Genomic DNA, 14,523 nt, shown 5'->3' with positions numbered 1-14,523 from the left:
TAAAATAACAAATTCAAGGGCAGCAACCCAACAACGGGTTGTCCTATTCGTCTGCAAATTTCAGGACAGATAGATCCTGACCTGATAAACAATTTTAATTCTGTAAGATTTGCTCTAAATGCTTTGGTTTCAGAGATAATGCAAAATCTACATTTTACACCTATGTTCTATTTTTAGACATGGCGGCCATCTTGGTTGGTTGGCCGGGTCATCGAACTAAATTCCCCAACGATGGTTGTGGCCAAGTTTGGATAAATTTGACCTAGTGGTTTCAAAGGAGAAATTTGTAAAAGATAGCAGACGACGACGACGACGGACGACAGACGCCAAGTGATGAGCAAAGCTCACTTGGCCCTTTGTCCCATGTGATCTAAAAATGTAACACTCCTTATCTGGGAAATTTTATATTTTGAATAGTACTGTAGGACGGGTTCTATATAATGCACCCGTTAATCGTGTTAGATAAACTCAAATTTAACATCAGAAAAGGATGAATTCAAAGTGGAGGTGTACAGGAAACAAAAACAGCTTTGCCTAAAATATTAAAATATATAGCGAATTAAGTATTTGCGATTTTATAATGTGGTCGCTGGTGGGATATTCAATGCAAACCGTCAGTATAACGTTTAACCATACAGAAACGTTGAATTGTTAAGAATTGCAAAATGGGGATGATTTTGATAGCATTTACCATTTTTAAAGTATAAGAATATGATCCTATATAAAATTATACGACCCTACTTTAATCAAGCAAGATAAAATTTTAAATGTTCTTACCTCCATAGTCTCATTGAAGACAGTGAAGAAATCAAGCCTAAAAAAAGTTATTAACTTAATAACTACATAAAACCACATTTTTTCGTCTGTTCAAATTCGTGTCGAACTAAACTATATGCACTAAAAATTAAATGTCGCCCAATTCCAAAAGAGAAATATTACAATTGCGAACTTTATTGAAGAAACGAAATATAAAAATATTATATCTAAAATACAATTTAACAATCTGAACCTATTAGGTACAACGACTAAATATTACACAAAATATCAAAACATAGATACAGCTATACATAATAATATCAGTCTTCGAGTATTAAAATATAGGCACAAGTTCATACACGAGTCCATTTAAAGCACTTGTGGTTGTCATATTTCAGATAGTGTCCATGTAAAGCACTTGTGGTTGTCATATTTCAGATAGTGTCCATGTAAAGCACTTGTGGTTGTCATATTTCAGATTATGCTGCCTTCTTTAGCGAAAAATATGTATTGTAGTGTCCCTTTCACCGTCACCGCACTATCGTCCGAAAACAGGTTATGCGTCAATTCGTGTTTCCTTTTATCCATATGTGCATAGTTTTAGTCCAATCAACAACGTGTACCATTTACAATGGCCGGTCAGCAGACGACATAGTGTTTAAGTTCATAGATGATGCTGCGTTTGGGCTGATACTTTCTACTATTAATGACAGACAGTCCAGACTTGACACGCTGCTGGAGTGTTGTTGTTGCTGTTGTTGGTCATATGCTGTAAAAATAAACACGTTCGTGAATAACAATTATTCAATTTAAGAAGATGTGGTATGAGTACCAATGAGACTCCATCCAAGTCACAATTTGTAAAAGTATACCATTGTAGGTCAAAATACGGTCTTTCAACATGGAACATTGGCTCACACCGAACAGCAAGCTATAGTTATAAGGTTTTTTTTTGTTTTTGGTAAAAATATCAAAAGAATTATTTTCAGAAAACAAAACGTAATCAGGTTAATAAATGAAATTAAGACAACGTAGTATACCGCTATTCAAATCATAAATCGAATGAGAGAAAACAAAACAGGATTACGAACTAAAACCGAGGGAAACACATTAACTATATATAGAGGAAAACCACGAAACAACAGAACACTGGAGTCAACATGGTCGTGTATACATGTACATGTAACAACAAGTTATATATTTGATGTAAAACCATTTTACTTTGTTTTGGTAAACATAACAAAGAATTATTTTAGAAACAAAAACAAAATCTTGTTATAGGATAAGGTATTGAATTTGATAATTGACTCCCTATGAAAAGAAAATATGAAACTTTAAAAAGTCAGGCGTATCATTTCAGTAGTAATACAGGCAATATAATTAGACCCCCTAATGATTTCACTGTTTGATCATAATGTTTTGCACTCAAATTGTGAACCAGGTGTGAAGAAAGTGATCAGAGTAAATCCCATAATACATCTGGACTACCTCCCAGCATCCTTCTTGCACGTGGTTAATTTACAAATATGAAAATATTTTTAATTATTGATAAGATCGTTGTATCTGTAACTGGCACTGAATGCCCGATGATATTACATGATGAAACTAGTTACTTTTAGTGCAAAGAATCACCAAGACGAGGCTAATTTGCTTTTAATTAATTCTAGCACTTTTGGTTTTAAAAAAATGGGTGCTACAAAGTTAAATTTTGATTAGGTTTTTACGGGCTTCAAAACATTAGATTAAACAAAACGGTCAATAAATAGTCACCAATAAATTTAGATTTGTTCTTGACATGGATTCGTAACAGAAAGTTGATTAATACAATAATAAATAAAAATCGTTTTTGTTTCTTTTTAACGTTGTTTAACATAAAAAAATCAATTTGAATTCTTTGAGGATAGAAAAATAAAAAAAATAAAAGATTTATACATGGGTTTTTTTTTAAGCAAGCATTTTGCATGATTTCAACTTTGAATGTTTTTGATAAAAAGCTTGTTGTCTTTAAATGATAGTTAATCAGATGCGGCTTTGGTGACTTGTTAATTTTGTGGTACGCGAGTCTGAAACTGTATCATTTTACTTTATACTTTCATTATGTTAGGTTTAAAGCTTTCAGTTCCATAAAAAAGACCTTTCTCATTATTTACATCTGAAACAACCAGATGTTCCTGCAATGTCATTTTATTTAAAGTGCATAATTAAACAGCATATTACGTCTTAAATCCTTATCAGACCATATATTTCATCTTTTATATACTTTTAATAAGATCCACATAACATTCATCTTTTCATCATTTTATGCAAGATTAAATGTAAAGATAATAACATTTAAAAAATATGTTATGTTCAAAACACGTTTTCTATTCTATTTCTCTTTTTTTTTTTGGTTGTTGCTTCTTATACGTGTTTAAGAGTTGGCGTTTACTCGTTGTATTCCACACTTCACTGTCTAGTAATGTAGAACAAGTGATAATTTGAAAATTGTAAAACTAACAAGAAAAGCAGCCAAAACAAATTATCACTTTGAACTATTCATATTATTTTACAGTTCCCGTTGACAACTTAAGCTGAATCTGTTATTCTTTGACAAACAATTTGTCATACTGTTGCAAAGGGAAAAAAAGCATCTAAGTTTTCTGACATTTTACATTTCTCTTAAACGACAAACTGGGGTTAAATTGTTCTGTTGAATTATTGAATGTGTTCTGAATGTATTTGTAAATATACTTATCTAAAAAATGTGCAAGTCCTATCTCAAATTCCCCCAATTTGACGGTTAAAACCACAGTATGATGTATCGTTCCCCATACCAAGCATGGCGAACTATTCATCATGTTCGCACGTATTACTTCAAGATTTCTCTTTATTTTGAAAGAAGCCATAAAGAAAACTGGAAAATTAATTCAAATGTTGATATTTAGCGAAAGAATATTCACTAAAATGTTTTGCAATAAATAACACGTACAGACCCTCTCTTGCTATAAACTGCTGAGGTATCAATAACAGAATTTCTCTACAAGTACAACCTTATGTGATTTGAAATATGTCTAGCTTGCATTATAGTTATTGTCAACTATGAACTTTTATAGATGTAAAAGAAGTTGCATGGATTCTCTAAATATACTACGGGCACTTGTCGCTAAAAAAAAGCTATATACCCTTACATACACGTTTATATGATATTTCATATTTGTCTGTGACTATAAAGATGAAAAAACAAATTACTTTCATGACTAGTTTGGTCTGTGCGATGTATGGAAGAATTACAAAGATTGACCAATACTAAAAACAATGAAAACTGAAATTAAGAATTACCTCTGTTTTGTCCAAAGTTGTTCTGTGATTCTCCCATCTGATGGAATTTGTCCTGATAATAATGTGGACTGTTTACTGTCTGGAAAAAATAAAGGCTACGCTTATAAGATTACCTAAGTTCGGATTTGTGAGGTGATAATTTACACAATATTTTTTTAAAACAGGTGAATATGTGACACCAACATGATCAAAAGGTACACGATCTTGAAATTCAAAGAAAATAACCAATTCTCAACATGTACTTAATTTCAAAAGACAGAAATGTGCCACTTATATTTGTAAAATAATTTATCTTTTTTCTTGTTAAAAATAAATATCAGTGAAATGTGTGTCTGTTTTAATTTTTTAGTGGTTTTATCGAACCTTTTTTTAATAGACTATAACCATGACCATCTTCTCGCCAATACAAAAAATCTATTGTTTTTTAACGCCTGCATGCTTATTCTAATGTGAGTATAGTCTTTGATACTATGGAGTTTAAGATTCTTGGATTACATGAAAAGGAGCAAGTATGAATAATAACCTGCACCAAACATGCATTTAATTCGAACAATTTAGCAAATGTGAAAGAGGTCGAATGAGGAAAAAGGACATGCATGTAGTGGGTTGATTTTTTTTTTCATTAATTCAAAAAGTCCACCCGCTACATGTCAACATATATACCATCTACAATGACCGGGTCAAAGTTATATATACAATTGATATCATGCACAAATATCATGTAAATACAAACATATTTCTAGAGAATTTACCGATATGTTTGATTTCCGTTCGTTTCTCTAAAATATGTCTTATCGTTCACTTTTAATGAAAATCTTACTTCATGTACATAAGAAGATAACCAAAAATTGTGAATTATTTTTTGAGCATATTTTATTTTTTTTAAATTATGGAAATATTCAATTCATATTGCAAAAAAATAAAAGATAAGATAATATCAACTATTTTGACAACTTGGATCAAATTTAAATTTAATGTTACCATTTATAACAATCAACTTATGACAGTTAACATATTCCATGCACAGGTACGAAATTGATTAATTATTATAGTTTATACAATTTATTTTACATTGAAGATGTTATCATTGATGGACTGGACGACTTTGTTTATTTTTAGAATGAAAATGTGCAACTAGTGCAATATTTTGTGAATTTGCTTTTCACATACAGTGGAAATGCGATGTTTTTAGAGTCATGAAGCCTTGTTATCGGAAACAATAACTTAATTATATTTTTGAGCAGTAACAAACCTAACAAGAACATATTGGTATGTTCTGACAAAAATATTTAGACTGGACACCATGTCCTCACTACCACATCGAACCTTCGCAATGAAGATTGAAATCTTTGAGAAAACCCGAGTTTGGCATAAATTTTTAGATCAAAAATTAATAACCTCACAAATGATTAGACTATAACTTCAGCGTACATGAAAGCTACATGTAAATATATTAAACAAAATATTAACATATATATATGTATATGTATATACAACTCGTCTAAACATCAACCCAACAATGATAGATCTGTAAATTTGCTTTCGCAAATTGTTGGTTCTTCCCTCGCCAGGATTCGAACCCATGCTACTGTGATATCGTGACACCAAATCGCCTTCACTGCAGCCGTCCCGCTAGACCACATATATATATATACAAAATGTACTCAAATCAAAATTTTAACCAAGGTGAAAAGTCTCATTTGGCATAGATTTTTAAAAGCTAAGTTATAAACATGTACATTAAATTTCGGGTTAATTAGCATTTCGACTTCATTGTAATCTTAAGATCGCAATATTTGAATTTTGGACCTTTAAGAAATTTCTTTTGTATTTATCAACTTAAAATCGTTCTAGTCCCTGTGATGTCCGCGCTTTTCGTGTCAGACTTGCTTATATTATTTTGTCCTCTCTGATAAGTCATACAACCTTCTACATGTTTTACAATAGATTTTATTTCTCACTAAGCATGCTCAGGTAACAGGGCAATCTCAAGTAATTTTATGACTTTTTTCAAACATTTAGAGCTGGTACAACTTCATTAGAACATCGACAAAATAATTCAAGTATTCAGAAATAGAGAATGTAGTACAAATGTATTCGACAAACATATGCATATCGCAAAAAGTATTGCACAATTAAACTTTAATAAGCTTTTATCAAAACCTTGTTCTAAGAAATTTCTTTTTTAAGATACGACACTGTTACTACAAGTTCTGTTTTATTTATATAAAATGGAAAGAGTATCGCCCAATTCGTTTATACTAACTAAATCATTTAAAGTGTATCTAAAATATCTTGAAACGAACAAAAAAACAATTTTGAACCGTTTAGACTTCATGCTTTTTTTCTCTAATCTTATCTAAAAAACAATTAAAAAAAATTGTTGACCACTATTTATATAAACTTAACATGAATAAAACGGAATTTTAGGTAGAAACTACATAACGTTTTTAAAGGGGACATGAGCTTTTATGATTTGTCCATGGAAACTTGTAAATTGTTCCTCCGGAACTTTATGTGATTTGGATCGATGTTTCAGTATGTTATAAATAAAAATGAGAGTCAAATAAACATGAATTTGGCTGCAAATATGAAAAAGAAATGGTATGAATGCGAATGAGACAACTCTCCACAAGAGACCAAAATGACACAGAAATTAACAACAAATCATCGTAAACGGCCTTCAACAATGAGCAAAGCCCATACCGCATAGTCAGCATATACCAATTTAAAAGAATTCATCAGACATAATTTCGAGAAATAATCATTAGGCAGTGCAGTTGAAAGTAAAACTTACAGAAGATTTTTGCTAAACTGACGCGTATTTGATACATTAGAATTTCTTTTTTACGGCTTTTTTATTTGCCTATATATAAATATACATCTTGTAATATTTTAAATTTGCTGAACCATTTTCGTTATTCATAAAATAAACATTATGATTTTTGTATGAATTTTATAACTTGTAATACAAAATATAAATATATTATAGATGTTGAAATAGACATCCAGAAATTATATAAAGAATTTGATGAAAATAAATATGACTACTAACTTTTAACTCAACATATCAATTTAACTTTTGTCATGTTTTATAAAAGTTTTAATAATTTACATAAGCGTAACATTTATTCTGGACATATCGAAACAATGTTTAAAAAGAGGAAAACAATTGTAAGTTTAATGATATCATAATCATGCATTTCTGGTTTAGTTTCATGATTTCGCGGTCTTTGAAATAGTCAGGGTACATAGTGAGGTTATCATTTGGACTAGAGTGTAAAATCACGAAAAGGTATGTCTTGACGAAACCTTTTCCTCCGATCTGATATACAACGCCTTCACTTTTTTTTCAAATCAAAGAGTTTAAGAAAAAAATTTAACTGATATGATTTTTGACCAAACGTTAGTCATGTACAAAAAATTTACTTCGTTCCTTCATATGTGACAAATATTATGGGCGTGTTTTGTAGGGAGAGTTTGGATATACATGTAAATATAAGTTTCCACTCAAATTTAAGAACTTTCCATTATGAAAAAAGATACGAATTTGGTTTTTAATTTGGCAATACTTATATATTTTTCAAATGAGATAAATGAAGCATATGATATGGACTAACTAAATAATTCAAAATTGTTTTCCTGCTCATCACAAATGAATATGTTTATCATGAATTCTGAATAAAGTGCAATCGTTATTTGTACATGCATATCCATAATACTTAATGTTTGTGCACTCCCTTGCACAAGATAAATTTTACCAAATATATTTAAGGGAAGGTCTTGATTTGTGTAACCCATAATGCTTCCGTATTCTCTCTCTCTCTCTTCGGCTATTTTTTCATTAATTTCAAATTTCAGTACTATTCTTCTATTTTCTCAAATTTTTACAAGACATGCAGTATTCTTCTACATAATAGTTTTTTATAAGTGTTTTACATGTATTTTAATGTTTATGCTATTAGTCATATTGTTATTGCTAATTGTAGCAAAATGCTGTATATTTTCTGTTTGGTTTTATCGTTTTCTCTCTTTTTTGTGCAGGAGTTGGTTTTTTTCTATATATTATTTTTTTTCTCACATGCTGCATACCTTTCAAGATAGGAAAACATGTTCTTGTCGAGAAGATTACATAAAATAAGTACTTTTAAAAGTTCTAGAAAGTAATGTGTAAATGATGATATATAGGTTAAGTGTACTGTAAACAATAATGAACAAATAACTTTATTTTAAGATAAAGGTTGAGAGTTATAATAATGCAAATTCATATTTAATTGTGTGAAAATGATATAATTTTGTCAGAACAAAGTGCCTTATCTTATGGTCGTACCTGCCTCTAGGAAATATCTGTAGAAGATTTGATGAATTCAACAGCATAGTTGTTATGTGAAAAAGATGTGTTAAATTTACAAACATTCCCATGAATGTATTTGTGAGAACACGGTTCTCTTTTACATCACACGAGCTTATCCTATAATTATAGAGGACTGCAAACACTTTGAAAATTAATAGAAAAATCTGACAGTAATGCATTCAATTAATATAACATAAGAGTAGAAATATTTATGATGATTTTAGGAGAATCAAAGAGAGCAAATATATTCTTGATTGTTTTTGATTCGGTATCAAAATTGTTTCGCCGTTGGGTCGGTTCATGGTTAGATTGCAATGTTAAAAAAGCCAGTATATTATTGATATGGGAACGTTCTATTTTATTATGTTTTCCGTTTCAATCGTCAATAGTTGAAAAGGCTTCTTTTGCAAATATAGATTTTAAAACGACCAACTGATTGTTTGAAAGGTTTAGACCAGTAGCAAATATTTCATACATATTCAGGATCGGAGCATGAAAGTTGTTCGATTGTGGTTATAAGGAGTATCAAACATTTGGGAAGCAAACCATTTAGTCTATAAGTCGGATTCTAGAACAAAAATACGAATGTGATAGGGTCATACACATCTCTAAAAGTGTCTTATTTTGACTCGTGTATTCAGAGAAACTAAGATCCCAAATAAAATCGGTATAATTGTGTGCTGAGACACGAAACCTTTCTACGCAATGGTGTAAAATACATAAGGAAACTACCAAGCATTCAAATTTTATAAACATGTACCCACATTGTTAGATCTATTCAAAATAGTTTGAATTGTAGGTCTATTTATAAAGATATGAGCCTTGTAATATCTTAAAATCAAAATGATTGATATTAATTATTTCATTTTAACTACAAAGAAAAATCTATAAAGATCCCTAATGTGTTCATTTTCTAAAAACACGTGTACTTTTTTGTCAATTAATGTTTGTAACGAGCAACAAATTGTACGATTTCTAAAGAAGTTCGCCGTCTATAAAATATTCCAGTACAGATTCACAGCAAGAGACAATAAAATTACGATTTTAATAGATTTTACAGAAAAATATTATTATAAAGATATGAAAGCCTTTTGACAGCATGATATAATGTAAGAAACAGATCTCATTAAAAGCATTACCATCAACGATTAGGAGTTTTTTCATAGCTCTTGACCATAACTTTGTAAGATTAGACCTCAATACTTCCATCAAAGAGGCCTCCTGGTGCCTGTTTGATATTGACCCCTAGAGAGAAACATGACCCATATATTCTAGCTCATAATATGTCTCGGTAAATATCGAAAAAGCACATGGTGAAGATAAGGTTGCGCCACACGAAAAAGATACAATTTGAAGATTATCACTGATAATATCTGATAGACTGATAGCAAGAACACACTTCCTTAGTCGAATTCGATGATTTAAAGTAAGATTTATGTGTTTGACACGTCGACTAAGTGTTGAAATCTTGAAAAGTTAGATTAAACGTATAGTAACTTATCATTAAAAATAAGTAGCAATTTCTTTGTCATCGTATGTCACTTTTTCCACGTGTTATTCGAATAGAAAAAAAACCAGATAAAAGACAAAATTCTCTACACCAACTCTAAATACCTGTAGACTTTACGTATATTTACATAGTGATGGCAATATTGAAGCCCTTTTTACGCATTTTGAAGTTTCCATGCACTTCGATCGATTTTCATAGAGATATTCATGTTTTTATATTGTCAATCACATTCCTTAAAAAGTTCTTAGACATTAATAGTTGTAAATAGGATGCATAAATAATTAACTAGGACATGTAATTCGAACAATTTGATGATATCAAATGGTACTTTGAAATATAACTTTTTAAGTATAGCATGACCAGAAACAAGAACTTCGAATTCTCCTTTTCGGTAAATTTAAAGATATTCTAAATCAAATTGTTATTTTCCTCTCCTTCTCATGTAATTAATTATATGTATGCGGTTTTTTTTTCTCGAGAAAGAAAGGACTTTTCCATCAATTATTACATAGAAAGGTGAAATGGTTTCATATCGTGCCGTGCAATCTAACCCAAGCTCATGATTTTAAGCAATATCAATACAGAATAGAATAGAGAAGTGATAGTTGAAATACAATTGAAACCATAACAATATTTGATCGAATTTGTATGAAAAAGAAAATAACACGTTATATATATACATTTGGTGCATCCGAAGCCCTTTTCTGGGTTATGTTTTACCAGGAAATTTTTGAAAGTCAATAGCGTTTATCAATCTATTAGAAATTGAGGAGCTATATGACCTAAAGGGACACTAAAAGAATACTATTCAAATCCGTCTACGGTCAACCGTATTTGTAATATTTGTAACAATGGTTACATCAAGGCATGTGAATATATCCATGTCGAATAACATGTCTTGGTTGGGTTTATTTATTTTACACTACAATTAACTCTTCCAACCTTTTTTTATATAAATCTTCGAATATATTAATTAGTTTTGTTTATATCAAAAGAAATTAAATGCTGTGCATCCAATTTTATTTTTTTAAAGTTTTGTTTACTGAGTTATTTTATACTTGTTATTATCTTTATTTTATATTATCTTCAGTAAAGTATAGCAATGTTTTCCAGTAATATGACAAGCTAATGATTGTAAATAAGCAGCATCTCAATCTATCAACACTTCTGGTCAATATTCCCAATTAAGCAGTTGTAAATTGTCATTTAGTGATGTGAAAGAGGTGCTAAATAGCTCCTGCAATCACCTAAATGTTATACATCTGTCAATATGACTTATAATAATTCACACAATTCTTTTGGAAGTCTTCCTATTCATTAAAAGTTTGTTTCTATTCGCACGTGCAAAGCATACATGTGACTGACTTGTTTTCTTCAAATAAATGCTATTTTATGTTTTTTAATCCTATCTGTCAATTTCACAGTTTTTCAAATTATTTTTCATTTTATTTTCTTCATGTTGTTTTTGTAAATTATAACTTTTTATTCTAAATCTTTCTGTACATGCATATGGTTTACAATATTTATTTTGTACTGCTATGCTAGTATTTTTTATAACCTGTCGAATAATTAAAAATTATGTACGTATTTTATTAATTGTTCCTGAAGGAGTAATTGTAACTAAAGTTAAGGGATTTTCCTCCACTTTTCCAACAATACAGAGGAAAGGTTTACTCATATGTTTATAATTCATCTCTGTTTGTTATTTATAATAAATGTAACAGTAGGACAGAATTTCCTAACAAATTCCATTCGACATTAAACGTACAAACGTGTTTATAACTATTTTATTACATCAAATTATAAACCCAAATAAATCATCTTAATTGAAAACAAATTTTTACGAAATTTGAGGATTTCTTATGTTATAATAATGTGCAAAAACTTTTGAGATGTGGTAGGTTAGAATTTCAGGATCTTTTCAACGTGAGAAATCTTTATTTACAAACTTAGTTTATTATACCCCAGGGAGGTTGATAATTTGACAGCTCATACTAATCAAAATACTACCAATACATTATTTTTTATGAAAATTTAACACATGTTCATGTAATGTCAACAGGTTAATAAGTTCAGTTTGTTTATTATGATCCAACAGACTTATTTTTAAAATAATAAATGTACAATCTTTAAAAAATAAACATGGGAATAACAGTAAAATAAGAAACACCATTTTAAATGTACCTTAAAACTGACTATCAAACTTACATGTACCTCTTTATATAAATACAAACTATTGTAAATGGTGTTTTTTTTAACTTGATACAAATAATACATTTTCTCTTTTTGACAAATGTTCGAAAATTTATATTTTTGTGTCTGAAGTACACGTAAAGATATATACAAAAATACATGCATTTCATCTGTACTTACCATATAGTCGGAACCACTGCTTGTTGATCCGTTGTCATTTATACGTTCATCTACATTTCTTCCCATTCTGTTGCCATGTAACATTTCTTCCAAACTTTCTATATAATCGATGGCATTTCGTAAGATCTCTACTTTCGGAAGTCTTTGGTTCGGATTTGGACATGTTCGTCGTTTTAATGTTTCAAAAGCTTCATTCACTTTCCGCAATCTCCGTCTTTCTCTCATTGTAGCTGCTTTTCGACGATCAATTGTTACTGTCTTGCGTTTGCAAGCTTTGCAGGCCCACAAAAGACATCTCCTGTTTGGTCCATGAAATCCTGGTGCTAAAACATGTTGAACAGGGTCTTCGCCATCTTCGGAGGTATTTAAATCCATATCATCATCTCCACACAACGACGAAGAATTTGAATTTTCGTTCACAATATTATGATTTTTATCTAGTTCGCTTTCGTTTCTTTCTTCCTTAATCATCATTTTTGGGTCGGATTCCTGTCTTTTTTGTTCCGTTTGTTTTTCTTTTGCAGACGACAGACAGCGCGTGCGATTAACGTGCGAGTTAAAGTAGTTCCTTGAAGTGTTGTTGGCAGTGTTTTGATATGGAGAATAATGATCGGTGTAGGGACGCTCAAATGGACGATTGTGATATGATAAGGAAGCGGAATTGTAGAATTCATGAGTTGAACTACCATGGGAATAAGATAAGTCAGTTAAATGTCTAGATTCCGATAAATTAGTGTTACTACCAGCAGACGAGCTTCCAAAGGAGGCAAAATTATTAGGTTCATATCGACAGCTTCTGTACTCTGCCGTCATCATCATCATGAAATGTTTTCTTTTTTCGAAATTAATATGAAAATGTTTATTCAATGCGATAAAATCAAACTTTACCTAAGAATCAAACGGTAGTTTTTGTCTACTTAAACTCGTAGCATTCCATTTTTAAATCATATCGAAGCACGATGACCTCCCGTAGTTACGATGAATGCCTTCACTTTATATCACAAAAAGATAACGACAAAACAAACTAAGAAATTAACTTGTACAAATGTCAACAAATTCTGTTTCAAAAAGATCGAAATCTTAAATCTGTTAGGCGCACTTGGCAAAACTTTCACTGTAATTGATTAAAAGTGGATTTTTTTCAAAAGTACTGCGTGTCAGCTCTTGGCACTCCACTTTTCAATTCTGATTGTCCTATAGAGAAGTTTGATAGTGATTTGCCATATTAATAAGTATTGCAACATGTTATATATGATTGCTATGTTTTCATGAGCTGTTGACAAGAGAAACCTCCCCTCTCATTAGGATGTTAGTCGACCAATCATGTTTCAATATTAGCCAGATGATGAGAATTTCAAAGACACCCACCCCAATATTGGCTTCAAATACTTTCTCACATAAAATGAATTATGAGAAACTTTTAAGGTTAAAGTTGCAGGGTCACCGACTGCAGTCAATTGAAAACACATGTGTTCCCGCCAAATTGAGATCTGAAATGCATTCGGAACTAAATGTAATACACTCTTTTGAAATGTCTTTTGCAAAAAGTAAAAACTTTGGTGATGCAACTTTAATTAGAAAAAATGTAAAATTGTAAATGAAATATGTCATGCTTTATTAAGTGTCCGCGAGCGTAAAATTAACTCTCAGTATTACATTAACCAAAGATATATTATATATGTTTTGTAAAAGATGAAAGACATTAAACGAAGCAGAAGAGGCGACTCAATGATGGAAGCCTAATGATAAAGACAGTTTTCTAAATTATACGCACATGCTGATGTGAGAGGGAATCTCCCAGTTTCGAGTGGACCCCTTCAAACTAATGATATTGGCAACTTAACCCAAATCGTCCCATAATTCATTGCTATAGACAACTTATTTTGTCCAAGATTCATTCATATATTGTATATTTCTTCAATAATTAATTCCAGAATTCCTCTCTTGTTTCATAATTGCGAAAGGTCGTCTTATTTTTCATCTATTATCTTTGATCTTTGCTAAATGATAATGCCCATCTTTGATATATGAACACGTTAATCATAATTTGTATATAATACATAGATAATAGAATATTTTATAACGTAGAATATTTCTAGAAAAAGTCTTTGAATACCTCGTGTTTGAACAGTAAGCCTTGTGATAAAGTTATCAGTAAAAGATAAGAATGATTTATTAGAAGGAGTCAAACTTTTGACTTTGAGGAATCAAG

General features: G+C 30.5%; 1 protein-coding gene across 1 annotated transcript; it reads right to left on the bottom strand.

Moving 5' to 3' along the window:
- Window positions 1-935: 935 nt before the first annotated feature.
- On the bottom strand, window positions 936-13,555 carry LOC139490644 (transcription factor SUM-1-like). The gene is made up of 3 exons (XM_071277544.1): window positions 12,312-13,555; window positions 4,075-4,153; window positions 936-1,525 (listed from the first exon to the last, which is right to left on the bottom strand). Exons 1-3 carry the CDS (start codon window positions 13,131-13,133, stop codon window positions 1,383-1,385), a joined length of 1,044 nt encoding a protein of 347 aa, XP_071133645.1. The 5' UTR covers window positions 13,134-13,555; the 3' UTR covers window positions 936-1,382.
- Between the last annotated feature and the right edge of the window lie 968 nt (window positions 13,556-14,523).

The sequence above is a fragment of the Mytilus edulis genome, chromosome 10, assembly GCF_963676685.1.
Source record: "Mytilus edulis chromosome 10, xbMytEdul2.2, whole genome shotgun sequence".
Taxonomy (NCBI): domain Eukaryota; kingdom Metazoa; phylum Mollusca; class Bivalvia; order Mytilida; family Mytilidae; genus Mytilus; species Mytilus edulis.
The sequence above is the reverse complement of the archived record's forward strand: the minus strand, read 5'-3'. Positions and strand labels throughout refer to the sequence as shown.

Excerpts from the sequence above, each read along its gene's own strand:
- LOC139490644 (XM_071277544.1), bottom strand. The coding sequence starts at position 13,133 with ATGATGATGATGACGGCAGAGTACAGAAGCTGTCGATATGAACCTAAT. Across the intron at positions 4,154-12,311 it reads GCAGTGGTTCCGACTATATG|ACAGTAAACAGTCCACATTA; the intron begins GTAAGTACAGAT and ends TATTTTTTCCAG. Across the intron at positions 1,526-4,074 it reads CAACTTTGGACAAAACAGAG|CATATGACCAACAACAGCAA; the intron begins GTAATTCTTAAT and ends TTATTTTTACAG.